At 38.8% G+C, this 20,792-nt stretch overlaps 1 protein-coding gene across 14 annotated transcripts in view; it reads left to right on the top strand.

Annotated features, from left to right (window-relative positions):
• Positions 1–20,792, top strand: part of ANK3 (ankyrin 3) — a 662,261-nt gene that overhangs the window by 490,379 nt on the left and 151,090 nt on the right. For all 14 annotated transcript variants that reach the window (XM_072823184.1, XM_072823191.1, XM_072823187.1 and 11 more), the window contains 3 exons: positions 10,577–10,675; positions 16,178–16,375; positions 18,177–18,275. In XM_072823184.1, the coding sequence (XP_072679285.1) occupies positions 10,577–10,675; positions 16,178–16,375; positions 18,177–18,275 (396 nt within the window). The remainder of the gene's footprint in view (positions 1–10,576; positions 10,676–16,177; positions 16,376–18,176; positions 18,276–20,792) is intronic.

The raw sequence follows: 20,792 nt of genomic DNA, 5'->3' as shown, positions 1-20,792 counted from the left end.
GATACAATTCATGGAGTAAGTCTCAATTTTATTGTCTTGAGGTCAGAGGATCAAGTTTGGGGCTGTAAGAGTGGCTGGATATTCAGGGAGGAATCACTGAAAGGAGGGAACCACAAAGGGAGTGCTGAAACAAACATATAAACTCCCCACAGTCCTTGGCTGAGCCCTGAACTATATATTTTGGGGGGATTGAAACATCAAGGAGGCCAGAGGGAAATAACAGTTAAAAAATTGAAAGCTAAGGGGAAAGTTCAGCAGTGCCTGCTGCAAGGAAGATAATCACCACATCAGGGAAGCTTGGTAAACATCTTTGGCTCTTTATTAACTCTATAAGGACTATATCTTAGAAGTTATGACTGTGTCCCAGGACTAAAGGGATTACTCTTGGAATAAGGCCAAAACTGAACTGCCATTGAAACCCTAAAATCAAGTCCCTATAAGATCAGAGTCTTTAGGGATCCCTGGGTGGCGCAGCGGTTTGGTGCCTGCCTTTGGCCCAGGGCGCGATCCTGGAGACCCGGGATCGAATCCCACATCGGGCTCCCGGTGCATGGAGCCTGCTTCTCTCTCTGCCTATGTCTCTGCCTCTCTCTCTTTCTCTCTCTATGACTATCATAAATAAAAAAATAAAAATTAAAAAAAAATTAAAAAAAAAGATCAGAGTCTTTATAGCATATTATTCACAATATCTAATACTTAACTTAAATTTAACATATAACTTAAAATTAGTAATATACATGAGAAGAAAAAAATCCAACTTGCAGTCAAAGGAAAAGTTAGGTAATAAAAACAGACCCATAGGTGACTCAGATGTTGGAATTAATAGAATTTAAAATAACTATGATAAATATATTCAATATCTGAAGGAAAAGACAGATATAATGAGTAAGGCAAAAAAGAAAAAATGAATTTCAGGAAAAATAATCTAAAAATATAGAAATCTTAGAACTAAAAAACATATCTAATTTTTTTTTTAAAAATTCACTGGATGGGATAAAGAACAGATTAAATACAAAAAGAGAAAGAATTGGTGAACTTGAGCACAAGTTATAAAAATCATCCAAAATGAAGGACAGAAAACAAAAAGGATTAAAAATCAAGTTCACACCATGTCAGCAACATCTGGAATATTAGCAAGCTGACTAAATACAACGCAGTCCAAGAAGCAGAGAGCAAGGGAATGGAGTAAAAAAGATGTATGTATTTCAAAATTCAGTCGCAAACTACAACCCCTGGACTCAGGAAACAGCATATCCCATGGAGGATAAATGCAAAGAAAACCACATAGAGGCACATGATAGTGAAGCTGCTAAATGTCAAAGATAGAGAAAAAAATGTATAGGCAAACAGAGAAGAAGATGCATTATAAATGGAAAAACAATGATGAGACTGTGATTTAACTTCTTATCCAGAAACACTGAAGGCCAGGGGCACCTGGGTGGCTCAATCGGTTAAGCATCTGCCTGCTGTTCAGGTCATGATCCCCAGGTCCTGGGATTAAGCCCCATTTTGGGAGTGTGCTTCTCCCTCTACCCCTCTCCCTGCTCTTGGTCTCTTGCTCTCTCTCTCTCTCTCTCAAATAAATAAAATCTTAAAAAAAAAAAAAAGATGAGGAAGAAGAAACAAACAAACACTGGAGGCCAGAAGGCAATGGAACATTGGTACTAAATGAAAAATATCTGTTAATCTAGAATTTATATCCAATGAACATAAATTCATAATAAGAGCAAAATTCAGTTTCAGATAAGCAAAAATTCAGATAACATGTTATCCTCAAACTCACGCTAAAAGAAATATTAAAGGAAGTTCTTAATTCTGAAGGGAAGTGATACCATATGCAAATGGGGATCTAGGAATGCCTGGGTGGCTCAGTGGTTGAGCTTCTGCCTTTGGCTCAAGGTATGATCCCGTCTCGGGATCAAGTCCCACATCAGGCTCCCTGCAAGGAGCCTGTTTCTCCCTCTGTCTATGTCTCTGCTTGTCTCTGCATCTCTCATGAATAAACAAAATCTTTTTTAAAAATTTTATTAAAAAAAGAAATGTGGATCTAAAAAAGAAGAGAAAAGTTACAGACAATACATAAGCAGATCAATATACAGAACATTTTTTTCTTTTTAGTAATTCTTTAAAATTTGATTAAAGAAAACTATCAATCTATTCTGAGGTTTGTAATATCTGATTTTTAGGGGCACCTGGGTGGCTCAGTGGTTGAACATCTGCCTTCAGCTCTGATCATGATCCCGGGGTCCTGGATCAAGTTCTGCATCGGGCTCCCCACAAGGGAGCCTCTGGCTCCCTCTGGTTTTGTCTTTGCTTCTCTGTGTCTTTCATGAATAAATAAATAAAACATTTTTTTAAAAAATCCAACATTTATAGCACAAAAGGGAAAGCTAATAGTATAAATGGAATTGTAATATTGCAGAATTTCATTTTATATGTGAAATTATATATTAATACCATATATCATATATAATATTAGTATATGATACATGATTAATAACACAATGCTATTTAGACTTAAATTAAGGATACATATTGTAATGCCTAGGGCAACCACTAAGAGAAGAAAAAAGAGAAAAGATGTAGTTAAAAAGCCAAAGGAGGAGCTAGCCAATGATATATGTGATGATTCAGTGATTAGAATCCTAAATCATTCTCAACCCCAAGAAGACAAAACAAGAGGGACAAGAAAAACCCAAAGAACACAACAAATAGCCTGAGGGTGTGTTCTAGGCTCAGAAGGCTGTGGCTTTCTAAGCAGAGAGAACAACAGAAGGATTTTGCCCTGTTTTCGTTTAATTTTAAATATACAGGATGTATGACAGGGACAGGAAGGAAGGGAATTAGAAAGAGATATTTTTCTTTCCTATGCATAAATGGTAGAAATGAATTCTAGATCTTAAAAGGAGATTGTTTTATAGTAGAAGGAATCTAATCCCATAGATAGAGGAAAGCCTAAGTATAGATTCTGATTCCAGCCGTTTGGTTGCATGTGACCTCGAGTAGGTACATTCATCCTCTGGAGCAGCTTTCTCATTTATCAAGGGAACTTCCAATGCCTTTCTCATGAGTATTAAGGATTCAGTAAGATCACAAATATAATGTGCCTATAACAACAGGGGGGTTTCAAAAAATGTACTCCCTCCTAGGCCAAATCTACAACTGCCAGCCACATGCAAAATGAGGATACAGTCAGAATTTCTGGTAAAAAAAAATACAGACATGAGAATAGCTTTACGGTTGGACTGTAATTGCTGCCCTTTTACTTTAACTGTATTATAACTCTCCCCTCCCTGAGTAGAACCTGCTTTTTGTTTCATTGTTTTCAGTTTTCAATTAAGTATCACATCCTGTTTTATATCCATGATATAGGAAAAGAGCTGCTTGATTTCCTTCTCTAGAGTGAGATTTTATTTATTTATTTTTTTTGCTTAGAGGGAAGGAAAGAAAGCCTACAGAATACAAGTCAAAATAAATGTCTGTGTTTGAAAGTATTTCCCAAGCCATGAATTTGTATCATTTCAGTATTGGCTTTGAGCAAATTCAGCTTGTTAATAACGTAATCTGGGTGCAGTATTCTTAGGTGTGATACCTTAATGTCCTGTTCCAAGCTTTTCAGCAAAACAGGAGCTGAAAGAAAGCCTTTTTGACCTTCGAATTGCAAGGTTTTGCTCTTAGGCTAACACAACAGAGCATTTTGTCCAGCCAGTAAAGTACAGTTTCCCACCTCAGTAATAAGATTACTGTCACTGCGATGAAATATGAGATCTGGACCAGCCAGTTGGCTTTGCTTCAGAATTCTCCCCAAGGGAATACTTGTTCATTATGTTAGCACTTTAAAAATCAGGGGAATTGGGGAAAAAAAAAAAAAAAAAAAAAAAAACAACTACTAACCCCATGCAATTTCACTTCCCTCCCATAATGTTACTATGGCAACTCAGCATCCCTCTCTCCTTCTCTCCTGTCCAAATGCACATGCCACCATTCACGAGACGGCCTCCCCGGCGCCCTGGGAATTGCCTTTGTCAAGCATTTGCCAACTGGAGGTCGACACTGGTATGCAGTTGAAGAACTGCTTTTTGGTCCTGGACCCATCCTAAGTGATCCTGTATATTAACTGTAAATTTCTAGGGGTTGGGAGCAGATTAGAATCCTCATTTTTGTATTGGAAAAAAGCACTGCTATAGTTTTAGGGAGAGGAGCACACCAGTTTACTGCTCTGTGCTAAAGTACGGTAGCCATGAGAGCTCTTTGTTAAGCTTATTGTATTCCAAATAAGAGAAAATAGCTTATTTAGAACAATTCCTCTGATATTTTCTTGTTCTGAGAGCTGAAAAGACTAGCCATGGTCTTTAGTCACATTTCTTAAGTCACTTATCTATTGAGAATTTTATTTTTCTGGAAAGAAAGACAAACTATAGCACATCTGAAGTACAAAAGGAGTCTAGTCTTAAACAAAAAGGATGACAAGGAAAGGAATTTTTGACCAACTAACCAGAAAATCTTTTTTTGTTTTTGAAAGACCAGCACTGCAACCAATTCATTTGCTCACTCATTCCTTCATTTAACTCATTTTTATTAAGCAACTTTCATGGACCTAGGACCGCGTCACCTCCTCTCTGAGATTCAGGTACCCCTTAAACTAGTAGCCTTGTCCTCAGAATCAGACTAGTTGGAAGGATGATGACTACTCACAACTAACTGAGATAGTTGGTAAAAAGTTAGAGGTTCCCCCTAGAGAAATATAGAAAACAAGGCAGACATCCTGCGAGTAGAATGGTTATGTCCAGTTTTGGAAAAGGCTTCTAAGAACACAGTTACTTTAAAACAGTACAAATCTGGGTCTTGGAGAAAGTGGAAAGGGAGCCCTTTGCGGGTACCTGGTGCGGGCAGTGCAGAGAAGCAAGAGGACAGAGAGCTGCCGAGAGTTTGTGGGCTGGGGCGGGCACCCGGGAAGGCTGCCCATGCTCACCTGGGGAACTGAGGCTGGCAAAGGAACAAGCCACAGTTGTTGAAAGTCTCCTTGAGCACAGGGCTTCATATGCTTCAGGAACGTGATTAGTAAGCCTCACCCATTGCAAAGCAAAAGAAATCAGTCCAGAATGTAAATATTTGATTTTGTGTCCAAAATATAGATATTAATTAAGTCAAGTCAGTGCCAGCTGATTTTCTTCTTTTCTTCTTCTTCTTTTTTTTTTTTTTTAACTGAACTAAGTGTGAATCAGTACATGGCAGAGACCTTTCAGTCTTGCTGTGGGTCAGCTGGTGAGCTGTCTTCTTTGTCACTGTAAAAGCCGAGAAGCTAATTAAAGACCTTACATTAACTCTAGGCACCAGTTTTCCACTGACCTGTGAATGTTCCTTCAGCCAGGCCGGCACTGCCTGTACGACCAGGCAGTCGTGACATCTTGTACAGCTTCCTGATGAGGCATCGCTCCTGCCGGGATGCTGGCTATTTGAAGTCACGCACTTTCAAAAAGTTTCAGAGCAAATCTGCCAAAGATCCAAAGGAGTCAGCCACTTGCCATCAATGTTAAAAATACTGCAAGTAAAAGTACAGTTGAAAGAGCCAGGCTTCAGGTAGTTCTTTGCCATTCGCTAGGAACTGAAGATCCTACCCTGGGGAACCAGCTGGCTTTATCATTGAAGCCAGGTGATAAAAGGAACAATGGCTATAGTGAACAATGGTGCTTCTCAGCTCTTGAGCTGATGAAAAAATTACCTTCCCCAGCTGAGTCTCTAGAGTCTGGGAGTTTTTAATAAACAAACACCAGAGACCAGACAGAGGCAGCAGCTGCAGAATGTAGATAAAGGAAGGCTCAGGGTGGCTGAAAGTTTGAGCAGAGGGGCTTTGTCATTCTAACTCCTCCCAAGATATGCCCGGACTGTCCCCACTGCCTGGCCAAGTTCTGCAGTCAGCCTGTGCAGCCTTGGACGAGGCATTTAACCTGTTTGAAGCCTTAGAGTCTTCATTTATCACATGAAGATTATACCTTTTGTGTCAGGGTAGTTGTGAGGATAAAATGATATAATAGCTTAGATTGGCTTCAAAATAATATAAGAAAGGAGAAAAGGTCAGGGATATGGATGAATCAAGCTTGATCAGGAGGTGACAGTTGATGCTGAACACCAGACATCAAGAGACTCATTACACTATTCAGTCTGCTTTAGTCTGAAATAGGTTTGAAATTTTCCATAATTAAAACTTTTTTTAAAAAAAATGAAATCAGCAGAAATGTACGTCTGAAGGAACAGTGTGTTTCAAAGGACTGAGGAGTCAAGACAGATTCTGCTCTTAGCTAGTCAAACACTTTTCATTCAGTATGTAGCAGTTGCTTTGGAGAAGATAATTTTCAAGAATAAATGAATTAGGATAAAATAATTATTTTTTTCTGTGTGACCATAGTTTGAACATGTCTGCACATACTCTGTTACCTCTTGTGTCTGAGAGTCTACTTATGAGAAAATGAAACAAATTTGACCTTTCATTTCGTAAAATAAAATCACCATATGACAGGGTCTGTGTGGGATGTTTGTGGTGTGTGTGTGTGTGTGTGTGTGGTGGAGGGTAGATGTAATTATTATTTCTCCTTCAGATATTTTCAGGTTTTACATTATTGGGAAGACATTTGGATGTCATGGTGGTTTTTTTTAATCTGTTCTCAGATTTTATTTAATCCTATTTTATTAGCAAAATGCTGTTGCAATTTGAAAGTCAAGGAATAGAATTGTACCTCACCGATTAAACATTAGGATAAAGTAGGGTTATTTTCAAGATCCATTCACACAATCTAGAACGTGATTTGAATACAGTGAATTACATTCTGATGTATCTTAAAATGTGACTATCTTTAGGGTAGCAGTTGTCAACCACAGGAATCTTCAAGTTGGGGAACACATTAGCTGGGGTATGTAAAAGCTTCTCCATAGAGTTTGGGGCCACTTAGATAGTTCTACATGAATATCTTTACATTCCTTAATTCCCTGCTAATTCTCCTTTCCCATCTAACCTGTAGTACAATAGTCCTTCCTCACTAGCATTAAAGAAACGCCTCTCTCCCACATCTGGCCCCCAGTGGAGAAAGGAGGACAGTTCAGAATACCAGTGTCATATTAACAGTGGTGTGACTCTAATGATTGAATAACGAATTCTTCTGCTCATTGGATGGTTAGAAACCCCACTGCTGCTAACAGAAATGAAGGACCTAATGGAATTGTCTTATGTATCATTGAAAAAAATCTTTGGTAAAAGGTTATTAGGCGATTTCGGCATGTAATTCAGTTCAAAGAATTAGTGACACTGCTTTAACAGAAGTCCATCTACTTATTTAGGCAGACAAGATGTCTCAGCAGTATCATTTATAAAAGCAAGTATTAGGATAGCGTTTATACCAAAAGTAATGAAATACCCAGGAATAAACTTAATCAAGAAGGTGAAAGATCTATACTCCAAAAACTATAAAACATTGATGAAAGAAATTGAAGACAACACAAACTAATGGAAAGATATTCCATGCTCACGGATTGGAAGAACAAATAAAGCAATCTACAGATTTAATGCAATCCCTAATAAAATACCAACAGTATTTTTCACAGAACTAGAACAAACAATCCTAACAATATGAAACCACAAAAGTCCTCAAATAGCCAAACCAATCTTGAAAAGAAAAAAAAAAAGAAACTGAAGGTATCATAATCCCAGATTTCAAGATATCCTACAAAGCTGTAGTAATCAAAACAGTATGGTACTGGCACCAAAATGGACACATATATCAACAGAACAGAATGGAGAGCCCGGAAATAAACCCATGATTATATATATAGCCAATTAATCTTTGACAAAGGAGACAAGAATATACAATGGGAAAAAAGACAGTCCCTTCAACAAATGGTGTGGGGACAGTGACATGCAACAGCATGAAATCAGACCACTTTCCTACACCATATATGAAAATAAACGAAAAAATTAAGGACATAAATGTGAAACCTGAACCATAAAAATCATGGGAGAGAGCAACACAGGCAGTAATTTCTCTGACATTGGCCTTAGCAACATTTTTCTAGATATATCACCTGAGGCAAGGGAAATAAAAGCAAAAATAAACTATTAGGACTACATCAAAATAACAAGTTTCTGCATAGAAAAGTAAACAACAGAACTAAAAGTCAGCCTACTGAATGGGAGATGTTTGCAAATGACTTATCTGGTAAAGGGTTAGTATCTAAAATATATAAAGAACTTATCTCAACACCAAAAAACAAATGATCTGGGTGAAAATGGGCAGAAGACATGAACAGACATTTCTCCAAAGACATCCAGATGGCCAACACACACAAGAAAAGATGCTCAACATAACTCATCATCAGGGAAATGCAAATCAAAACTACAATGACATATCCCCTCACACCTGTCAAATGGCTAGAATTAAAAACACATGAAACAGCAAGTGGTGAGGATGTAGGGGGAGAGAAACCCTTGTGCATGTTGGTGGGAATGCAAACTGGTGCAGACACTGTGGAAGACAGTATGGAGGTTCCTCAAAAAATTAAAAAATAGAATCACCATATGATCCACTCATTCCACTACTGAATATTTACCCCCAAATTATGAAAACACTAATTGGAAAAGACATATGCACCCCTATGCTTATTGTAGCATTATTTATAGTAGCCAAATTACGGAAACCGCCCAAGTGTCTATTGATAGATAAATGGATAAAGATGTGGTATAGGGACTCCTGACTGACTCAGTTGTTTAAGTATCTGACATCTGCTTAAGTCATGATCTCAGGGTCCTGGGATTGAGCCCCGCATTGGGTTCCCTGTTCAGTGGGGAGTCTACTTGTCCCTCCCTTTCTACCCCTCCTTCTGCTCATGCTCTGCCTCTTTTTCAAATGAATAATAAAATATTTTTTTAAAAGATATAGTATATATATACAACAAAATATTATTCAGTGATAAAAAATGCCATTTGCAACAACATGGATGGATCTAGAGGGTAAAATGCTAAGTGAAATAAATCAGTAATTCCCCTGATTTTTGGAATTTAAGAAATGAAACAAAGGAACAAAAGAAAAAAGAGATAAAAAAACGGATTCTGAACTATAGAGAATGAACTGATAGTTACCAGAGGGGAGGTTGGCAAGGGGGCAGGGGGAAAGGGTGAAATAGATAGTGGAGAGTGGAGATTAATAATACAATTATCAGGATGAGCACTGAATAATGCATGGAATTGTCAAATCACTATATTGTACACCTGAAACCAATATAACACTAAATGTTAATTATACTGTTATTTGTAAAATATAGAAAAAAATTATTTTCTTAAAGATTTTTATTTATTCGTGAGAGACACAGAGAGAGAGGCAGAGACAGAGGTAGAGGGAGAAGCAGGTTCCCTAAGGGAGCCTGATGCGGGACTCAATTCCAGAACCCCAGGATCACAACCCGAGCCAAAGGCAGACACTCAACCATTGGTGTCCCAGAAAAAAATTTTAAAACTGCATTTGACTTCTTAAAAATGGGATATTGTTGATGCTGACCCTGTATCATTCAGCAATAATTAATATTCATTAATAGATACATGAAGTACTTATGACACATACATCTCATTAAGAGAGGAACTTTTGGGATCCCTGGGTGGCGCAGCGGTTTGGCTCCTGCCTTTGGCCCAGGGCGCGATCCTGGAGACCCGGGATCGAATCCCACGTCGGGCTCCCAGTGCATGGAGCCTGCTTCTCCCTCTGCCTGTGTCTCTGCCTCTCTCTCTCTGTGACTATCATAAATAAATAAGTAAATAAATAAATAAATAAATAAATAAGGAACTTTTTAATAAGTTGGTGCTTTTAATAATCATAAAGTTTGTAATATGTTTTTACTATTTTGACCAATTGTATCTGAATAATTATAGTAACTGTTTTGGAGATTTATTTTTGATGCTTTAAAGACTTAGGTTCTCAGGAAATCTTTAAACTTTTTAAAATTTAACATATATTTTCATAGCAAAGAGATATGATATGGTAATTAATTAAAAATATTCAAGTATAGGTGCACCTGGGTAGCTCAGTCATTTAAGCATCTAACTCTTGGTTTCTTCTCAGGATCACGATCCCAGGGTCATGATATCTAGCCCCATGTTGGGAGTCTGCTTGAGATTCTTTACTTCCCCTTATAGGGGAAGTGAAATGGAAACAAATGCAAGAAGGAAAGGACCAATGTTAAGTTCCTATTACAAATTCCTATTTTAAAAGGAATTATTTTCTATTTTTTTAAATGGAAAATATCAAATTACTTAGGGCATTTCAATTCCATCGGATATGGAAAGAGTAGTGAAACAATTCTATTTTTAACAGTGAGTATTCTAATATGTGGGAAACTAACCATTTATAACTACTTAAACTTACAAAAAATTTAGTTCTCTAGTTAAAAATAGGAAATTATTTTGATATATTTGACTAAGTGTGTGAAAGTCACAGGTCCACAGCCTGTTGGATACTACACCAAATCCTGAAGAAATACACTGCATTTGCAGAATTTCCCATCGGATCTAATAGAAGATGTTGCCTTTGTTCAACAGGATGGTCTAACGCCCCTGCACTGTGGAGCGAGGAGTGGCCATGAGCAGGTGGTGGAAATGCTGCTCGATCGAGCTGCCCCCATTCTTTCAAAAACCAAGGTAATTTCTTCCCAAATTTTTGGACATTATTTAGCTTTACATCCCTTTACTGCTTATTTAACTTATTTAACTGCCTTTTGAATCCTAGAAAAATGATATCATTCCAACTTAGCAATTAAGAGTAAGCTAGTTTGACTCTTTGGAGAACTTCACAATTTGTTTGGTTTTATGAAGCCTTTTGATAGAATCCACTCCACCACAAAGTCATTTTTGTATGCGTTGCTTTTGTTTTTACTTTGTTTCAGGAACACTGACTACTTGATATCATTCTATGATATTTCCGTAGCTCAGCAATGACTGCTTGTTGGAGAAAGAAAATACCAGATCTATAGTCTCTAATGCATGGGTGCTGGCTCTCTTTCTCCATCCCCTTGGTTCTTTTCTTGAGGCTTACAGATTATTAAAGAGGATATCGTTGAACTGATAAAGACTGGAAACATTGCAAAGATTGTATCTTGCTTGGGCCTTGGGGAAACTGACTTATGCAAAAGGAATGCATGATGATTGCCCAAAAACTAATGTTTTACAAAATGTCTTCTAGATTTTTATGGCAAAGCTTTTTGACACTATTTAAAAAGAGAGGATATTTGTAAATAAATTTTGGTACATAAACTACCTGAATCCCTACTGCTTACATTAATCTAATCAGTGATTTTTGGAAGCTGCACTAAGCTTTATAAAAAGCCTTATTTCTAAACATCATCAAAACAACAAAAAATAATTACTCCTGTTTGCTCTCTGGTCAATGTTTCCTCAACAACCCCAGTGAAGATGGACCAGGGTGGAGGTGGTCTGAATAATCCCCTCACTTACTTGTAATGCAGGATTTATATTAGTGAGGCAGGGAGGAATCACCACATTAAACAGCCACAAGGTTTCATGGTATGTGATGACACCTTGGCCTTTTGAGTACTTCTCATCTAAGCCATTCTGTTTCTGCTTTTTTCCTTTCAAGAAGTCTGTCTCTATCTTTTTTTTTTTTTTTTTCCCACCTCTACTGCTTTCAAGCCACCTCACCACAGACTAAACCCTGCAATAGCTTCCTATTGGTCCCCTGTGTCCCACCTTGCTCTTTTCCAGTCCCACTCCCTATGCGGTCACAGTGGCCAGATAAACTGTCAACCAACTCATGTCACCTTCTGCCTAGAAACCTTTACTCTCTTAAAAGTTAATTTTCATTTTATCAGAACAGTAAGGCATAGCTAAAAATAAAATTGCTGCCTCAGTTTTTTCTCCCTTTTGCTCATCTCTGTCTTTTCTTTCTTTCCAAGAGATTTCCTTGATGTCTTTTCTTCTGTGTTTGTAACATGCAAGAACATTTTCTTGCTCTCTGATAGTTTCTTTTCCTTAAGCATCCAGTTCTTGTCTAATGGATGCAATATAGTTTATTACCTTTCTGAGAACACTCAAGATAACTTTTCTTTACTTTTTTTTCTGTCTCTCTTTTGTCCCTAATTCCTCACATTTTTTTGTTATTCTCTTTGTTGGCTTTGGCTCTCTCTTTATGTTGGGTGTTTCCCACAAATGTCTGTACCTGACCATCAGTGTCAAACACTAGCAATTGAGTAGAAACTCTATGTGAGTGTAGGCAGGGCTCCACTCCAGTATATCAGGTGGTGGTGGCCCCCCATGTCCCAATCAGCTGCCCTGTTTTCTGGGAAGTTCAATTTTTTTGAGAGATGAATCTTTCAATCTTTTGCAGTGTACAGCTGTGTCAATACATGCAGAGTAAGAAAAAGAAGGGGCTGTCATTCTCCCGGTCCTCTGCACACTTCAATCATGACAGTGAGAATGAATATTTACATGCTAGTAGTAGATATACTACATAGCAGGCTCTAACACTTTACATATATCAATCCATTTAATCCTCACAATGAGGTCCTAATGTTACTTTTATTCCCTTTTTATGGATGAGACAACTGAGATCCAAAGAGATAAAATGACTTTCTCAAGATATCTTATCTCATGGTAGAACAAGGATTTGAACCCAGGCAGTCTAACTCTTGATGACCATACCATCCTCCCTTTTTTCTGTGAGTACCTGTTCTTAGTCCAGAGCCTCACCACTGTCCAATGCTCTGTCCAGGCTCCTGCAGCCAGAAGCTCTCTGCTTCAGTTTCGTCAGACACTAAACTCTTGATTTCCTGTAAGAGACATAGGGAGATCGTCTGGCTTTACTGGGTCCAAAAGACCTGGAAACCTGACAGCTCCATACACAGGTAAACCAATCCTTCTTTTGACTCTAAGCCTCATCTTTATCTTCCAAGGTGTCCTGTGTTCCTGCCTTTTGGGCATTTGAGAGACAAATCACTTGTCTTTATTTCACTAGTGGTATGTTGGAGCCAGATCATTGAGCCTATTATGTACATCTTTTTCCAATTCTATATTCAGTGACATGTTGATGGCTTGAAATCAGTCATCACAGGGTTCTTTACACCATGGGGATTGGCAAATGCTACATATCGGGGTTTTTTATTTTCAAAGAGCTGTTGTTGCTAAACATTTACCAGTACACCACTGATGATGCCCATCCACAGACACTTAGCGCTCCGCCTTCTCTCTTCTGCTGGATGTGTTAACACTCTAAACCTTCTTTTCACATTCTAAAATTTATAGACATCACACATCTGTTTTTGTTTCCTTTCCTGTGTGATTTGGGAGTGGATGTGGGTGGGCATGCCCTTGCAAAATTTATCTTTTAAATTACTTTAGAAAAGGATGGGTATGCATAGGTCATACCCACCATATTTCTCCAGAAGTGTCCTCCTGCACTAATAAATCCCTTACCAGCATCTGACCACCTCTCTACCTTATCTCTTATTCTGCTCCCTACCATCTTCCAGCCGGCTGGCCTGCTTCTGCTTCCTAGAATACACCAGGTTTGTCCTCATCTGATTGAGTTCCTCAGCTTGGCCCAGATCTCTGCAGTCTCCACCCATTTTTCAACTCAAACGTTTTCTTCTCACAGAGGCCTTCTTGTTAGCTTATCCTCTTGTCTGCTATCTCTCTCTTTTGTAAAATGAAAGCGAGAACTTTACCTCCGTCAGTGCAGTACCCCAAGCACCTAAAATAGTGTCTGGCACATAGTAGACCTCCAAAAAACATTTCCTGAATGAACATTAAGTGAATGAATGTGTTTCTGGCTTTAAGGCCATCTGTCTAATTCCTCAAGGCTTTCATCTTTTTAAGAAAACCCACCAAGTTAGATCTATATTTTCAGCTTTATGAGGGTGCAGTATGTAATAAGACCCTTGCCCCTAGGACAGATGCTCTTTTCCTTTCTTCTCCTTCTCCAACGACCTGTAAGTTACCTACTCATCTATTGTTATTTGTGTGTCATTAGAGAATTTCCTTCTTTGGTTGGCACTGCCTTCCATTGCTATTCTCCATGAAGTATTTGTTCTCTGAGATGTTGTTTCTTTGTTTACTTCACTGTTGGCCCCTAGGACTGTATCAAAATATAAAGCAAAGGAATGCCTTGGCAGGAAGTAAAGGAGTGCATGAGTGCATATGCTTGTGGGTGGCAGTATCTCAAACGAGAAATGTTCCCATCCTTTGTTTCACATTAGTGTCTACTTTGATTCAAAATGTTAAAGTGGAATTTTTTAGGCAGAAATATTCTGATTGACCATATATGAAGTCTTTATTTTTTTTTTATTTTTATTTATTTATGATAGTCACAGAGAGAGAGAGAGAGAGAGAGAGAGAGGCAGAGACACAGGCAGAGGGAGAAGCAGGCTTCATGCACTGGGAGCCCGATGTGGGATTCGATCCTGGGTTCCAGGATCGCGCCCTAGGCCAAAGGCAGGCGCCAAACCGCTGCGCCACCCAGGGATCCCTGAAGTCTTTAAATTTACATGAATATTTATTTCTCTATAAATCCAAGGCTCTCTCCAGGCAATCTGGGGAAATTATAATCCATGAACCTCTTGCTTTCAAGGAATACAAATAGTTGAAATATATCACAGTGAGTGAATGGTACTATTAAGAGGCTAGAGGAAGGCTTGCACTGCTTCTTCCTATCTTGATCTCCCATCTTATATCATTTATAGATAAATTAGGGGAAATAACTTGACCCAGAGGATTCAGAAATACCTGTGTCATCAGTGCCTGTTCAATACATCGTTATTTTCAAAGCTCACCAATAACAAGTTTTTTGGAAACTGAATTTACACTCACTTCCCACCTACCCCCAGATATGTTAAACTATATTACAGTGATTAATAGAGCCTCTCTTGATAATTGGATTCTCTAGAAATTTCCCAGGCTCCTCTACTTTGCCTCCATATTTAAAGGAAGTGTGCTTAAAAAGACTGACGTCTTAATAGCTTATTTTTGCCTTCCCTGGGAACAAGTACTGGATGTTAACTGTCCCTCTAACCTGTATTTAAGGCTTCATTTGCCTTTGAGCCTATTCATTTCTTCTTGCAACTCTTTAAAGAATTTTTGACTTATTTTCCCACACATGATTAACTGTGTCCCTGGACCCAGTTGATGTAAACTGAGGCGAGCAATTAGTGCCTTGCCTTTCCTCCTTATAGACACAGGGGGGCACCAGATTGATGGAAGGGGGAAATTTTCATTTCTACATAGGTATGAAATGAAATGTGTTGTTTACGTCGGATCTTTATTAAGCAAATTAATATAGTATCAGTATTAAGTGTTAGTAACTTATAAAGACAAAATAAAAACTAGTGCAATGAATACCAAACTACCTCTGCTTTTTTTTTTTTTTTTTAATCCTTTTCACTCTTTAAAATGAAGAATTCTGGGGGTGCCCAGCTTGCTCAGTCGATGGAGCTTGCAACTCTTGACCTTGTGGTTGTAGGTTCAAGCCCCACACTGGGTATGGAGATTGCTTAAAAATCTTTAATTAAAAACAAGCAAACAAAAAGAAAGGAATTCCAGTTCACTGGGAATATGGTAAATAATGGACACTATTGCAATTTATACTTCTTTTTTTAAAGTAGATTCCATGTCCAGTGTGGAGCCCAATGTGGGGCTTGAACTCACAACCCCAAGATCAAGACCTGAACTGAGATCAAGAGTCGGATGCTCAACTGACTGAGCCACCCAGGTGCCTCAGTTCACACTAATTTTAAATCAGAAAAGAAATCAGTTTATCAGTTTATCAGAAACTGATAAAAGAAGTGAGAGGACTGGTTTTAAAAGTAGCTGCAGTTCAAAACAATCATGAAAACCATTTTAAAAGAGGATGCCTGGCTGGTTCAGTAGGGAGCATGTGACTTTGATCTTGAGACTGTGAGTTCAAGCCCCGTGTATAGTATAGAGTTTGCTTAAAATTAAAAGTAGTATTACACTGTAGGTTAACTAATTGGAATTTAAGTAATAAAACTTTAAAAAAGAACCTTTTGAAAAGAGAAAGCATTTTTGTGTGAAAAACTAGGTTTTCATCTTTTCATATTTGTACTATATTTTGTATTTGGCACATTTGCATTTAAAAAGTAAAAGAATGAATTCTGAGTTTCTTATGTGTTCCAGAATGGATTATCTCCACTGCACATGGCCACACAAGGGGATCATTTAAACTGCGTCCAGCTTCTCCTCCAGCATAACGTGCCCGTGGATGACGTCACCAATGACTACCTGACCGCCCTGCACGTGGCTGCCCACTGTGGCCATTACAAAGTCGCCAAGGTTCTCCTGGACAAGAAAGCTAACCCCAATGCCAAAGCCCTGGTGAGTGGCTCAGCCAAAAGGTCCAGCCCATGTTGTCTTGCTGACAACATGCTGCCTCCACATGTGAGGGGATTACTTTGAGGAGATAAAAATAAAAGGTCTAATTCAATAGAATATACTTCTTATCAAATTTGTCAAATATCCTTTAAAGAAACAACCTATTTCTGACATGAACAAGACTGATGTGGCTAACTCATTAATCTCTTTATGGTCACACTGGTGAATCTCTTACAGAAATAAGACCCAAAGACTGTGTAAGTATAAAAAAGACTCAGGTGGTCCCACTTATCTTACTGAGGGTAAAGTTATAATTATGTGACTTAAAATTTTCTTCTAAACTCTAAAAACATGAGGCAAAATAGTTAAAAAAAAAAACATCCTCTTAAACATCAACAGTCTAGGAAATTGTGAGCTGAAATTTTGTATAATGTGTACCATGTAAGTTAATATATGGCCTTTCAACTCTTTTTCCTTCTGATAAAAATGAAAATTTGGGTCTGATTTTTGTCTTCACTCCTAAAATGATATTATTTTAACCCTTAGCTGTACTATAACTTGATTTTCTTAGCAAGATGGTGTTTTTGTCTTTGGAAAAATAAATTACCCCAATTTGGTAAGCTGTTTAAATTTAGTTCAGAATAGGTACTCATGCTTAGGAAAAAATCAGTCACTGAATGTTAGGGAAAACATGTGAGTTTACTAGGAATTTTGAGGTAAAGGCTGTCATCCGACCAACGATTTAGGAAGGGTCACTGTTCCTTTCCAACTGGTGCTGTCTCCCTGCCTAAATGGATCCCCAGCTCCTCTGCAGCTCTGTGGGCAGGAGACATGAGGACTGAGGAGCACTCTGACCCCAGCCTGTCATTGTCACTCTAAAAGCTTTTACCACAGCAGCATTTCAAGAGCTGTTGACCTGCCCAGTGTATCAGACATATCTTTGAATTCTGAGAAGGGAGGAAAAGAAATTAGCCATCATGACTCATTTTTCCATGCAAGAAAAAAAAAAAAAAAGCCTTAAGACAGGGTGTGGACATTCACTCTCATTTTCCTCTGCCTCTAAAGATTTCACAACATGTGAAGGTTATAGCCAGTCATCCTGAGATGGACTATAGCCAGGTGAATGGTCTCAGGATGGCTATGGAAGCACCTGTAGTGACATTGATGTGGGCTTTTATACTCTAGAGTCCTTTGTGGCCACTGAAAAATGCTCCGTGGTCTCAATTACAGGCAGTACCATTGGGAGGTCATTTGTTAAAAAGCAGGTTCCTTTATTAGATTAAATACTAAAGCAAATGATCCATATAACATTGGGTTGTTTCCTGCTTCCTTGGAGTTAGCAGTTATTTGAAACTTAAAACTGTAAAGGATGAAAACATTCTAGAAACTGGTCTCGTAGGTGCCCTAAAATGCAGCAGAGAATACTGAATGGCATCGGCAAAGTTTTGGCTTGAGGACAAATGTTTGGGCCCAGTTGTTTTCAGTTTGTATTTGAAATGAGATTGGAGGAGGGAGGGACAGATTATTTGGAAGAGTGAATTCCAAAATAAAATCATCTTTAAAAAAAAAAATGCTAGCAGGAGGCTGTGACAAAAATTCCCTTCCTGTTCATGATCACCAGAGTACTGTGGATTTCTAGGAGCAGTGAGACTACCTACGCTTCCAGAAAACAATTTGCATTCTGTTTAACCCCTCATTGTCCAAATCCTTAAAGAACATCATGTTGCAAACATTTTCCCTCACTCAGAGGAATTGGATTTCAGTGGCATGCAGTCACGTACTTCTGTGTCTTTGTCCTCTCCAGAATGGCTTTACCCCTCTTCATATTGCCTGCAAGAAGAATCGAATTAAAGTAATGGAACTCCTTCTGAAACACGGTGCATCCATCCAAGCCGTAACCGAGGTGAGGGGAGTAGGAGTTTGAGGGTTCCTAAGGCCATATGAGGGAACAGTCCCAGAGCCATCCTTAATGAGCAGCTAGTTTTGCCATGTGTGTGGGTGGCACTGAACCCTCACCCAATGGGCTGCAAGTCCAGAGAACAGACAGGTGGTACAGGGGGATGAGTGCAAACACATCATCCAAAACACCCACTCCATACGCAGGGGCAAGTGGTGCCATAGCTGAAAGTGTCATTTACATGAAATCCTATAATGCAGTGCTTCTCAAGTGGGGGCGATTTTGCCCCCCAGGGGACATCTGACAATGTCTGGAGGTATTTTTAGTTGTGACAACTGGACAGTACTACTGGTGCGTAGTGGCTAGAGGTCAGATGCTACTGAATATTTTACAGCATATAGGCCAGCCCTCTACAACAAAGAATTATCTGGCTCAAAATGTCAGATGTGCCAAGGTTGAGAAACTCTGTATGTATAACACCACCTCCTGGGTGTTTGTAAACTGAACATTTCTCTCTCTAAAAATTCAGAATTAATGAAACACAGAGTTGCTAAAGTTGAAAAAGGAGTAGCTCTAGGTTTCTTTTGTACAAACTGGCATGGAACTCAGAGAAATGTTCCTCCAGGATCAGTGCTGGGCCTGCAACACAGCAAACCAAGCTTGGCATCAGCCACTCCAGACTCTCTAACTCTACCCCACCCCAGCACTCTGTTCTCCATAAATTCCAGGCACAGCACTTCCCTAGACTGGACATCCTTTCATTCACCTCCCGATCTCTGTACTGTCCAAACGTCACCCCCTCTTGGCTCAGCTAATCCTACACATCCTTCAGGATGGGATATGGGGCTATCTTCTCCCAGAAATCCTTTACCACCTGGCCTGGTCTAGGAGCTCCTCCTCAGAGTACCTCTTTCTGTGCCAATTTCCATCAAACCACTTATCCAGCCGGTTTACTTATGACCGAGAGTCATAAGGCCTCACCTGCCCCCAGAAAGGACAGGCCCTGTTAGGACAGGCCTGAGTCTTACTGGTCTGTAGATGCCAGCAACACAGTGTAGGCCATTCAGTAAAGACTTATTGAATGCATCAATAAAGCATTTGAAGTAAATATAAAATGTGAGATCTAGCCCAGTGACTATTGTTGTGCCCATTTCTTATCTGCAAATGAAATATTTGCCTTGATTTGTAATGCGGTTTTAAAAGTATTAAATGGTTGAAAATATTCATACTGATTTGCTCTTTAGTCATTCTTATGGCTTTATTATGGCACCTATTATTTTAAAACCTTATTCTCGGTGCATGGCAACCGTTTTTAAAGGTCAGAATGGGCTCTGAAATACATTTTTTTTGACTGATGTTTGACTAAATATCCCAAGATGTCAGCCACTGAGAAGAGCCTACTGCCAGCCCTGTGCTCCCTCAGAGCTTTCAAAGGCCGGCGGATCAAGACGAGGGCTTGGCCCTGCACGTGTTCTAATGACTCCCCCTGCTGATGGAAAAAAGTGCCAAATTACAATACAGTTCTTTTCCCCAATTTTCCTCAATTCCCACTATTTGAAAGCGGGTCAACCAGAATTCTTTTTTTTCTGCCTTTTACCTCACTTTTATTAGGCCGAACTCCTTTCACGTATTTTTTTTTTTTTTTGGACATTTCTCAAATTTCTGAGATTGGTATCTCCTTCTCACTCTCTAAAACACACACACACACCCATATTAGCTTTTTCTAGCCATATTAAGTATTTTTTAAATTTATTTATGATAGTCACACACAGAGAGAGAGAGAGAGAGGCAGAGACATAGGCAGAGGGAGAAGCAGGCTCCATGCACCGGGAGCCTGACGTGGGATTTGATCCTGGGTCTCCAGGATCGCGCCCTGGGCCAAAGGCAGGCACTAAACCGCTGTGCCACCCAGGGATCCCCATATTAAGTATTTTTATCAAATTATGATTTTCATGCTGCAAGTGGAATGAAATTCTAAAAAATTATAAATGGCATCATTTCACATAAAAATCACAAGTATATGGGTGTGTGTGTGTGTGTAGGATTTGAGACAAACAGAACATTTAAAATCTAGTCTAGCAACCATTGTATTATTTGCCATAATCATGTCACTTTAATTTATAATATTCATCAAGTTAAAAATTAAATGATTAAAGCTATTAATGCTGATTTGCTCATTTATTAGAAGGTTGGCCTTGTGTTAAGTACCATGCTCTTTCATGTATAATGTAATCAGTTGATTCTTAGTGCATGGGAATCATCTTTAAAGACCAAAATAGGATCTGAAATAAAGTCAGCTTTTGTGCATGTGTATGTAATCACATGCACCCCTCCCCCCCCCCCAAACACACACACACATAGTTATATGGATAAAGAAGCTTTGGTAGCAAAGGGGAAGAAAGCTTCAAGTCATTTTTCTCTATTTTTTTCTCATTGATCTTTATAAAATATATGAAATCTTTCTTCCTTAGTGGATATGACATAATCACTGAACCTGCTTTAAGGAAATGATGATTATGAAAA

Source organism: Canis lupus, chromosome 4 (assembly GCF_048164855.1).
Source record: "Canis lupus baileyi chromosome 4, mCanLup2.hap1, whole genome shotgun sequence".
Lineage (NCBI taxonomy): Eukaryota > Metazoa > Chordata > Mammalia > Carnivora > Canidae > Canis > Canis lupus.
Note: the sequence above shows the minus strand (reverse complement) of the source record. Positions and strands in the feature narration are given on the sequence as shown.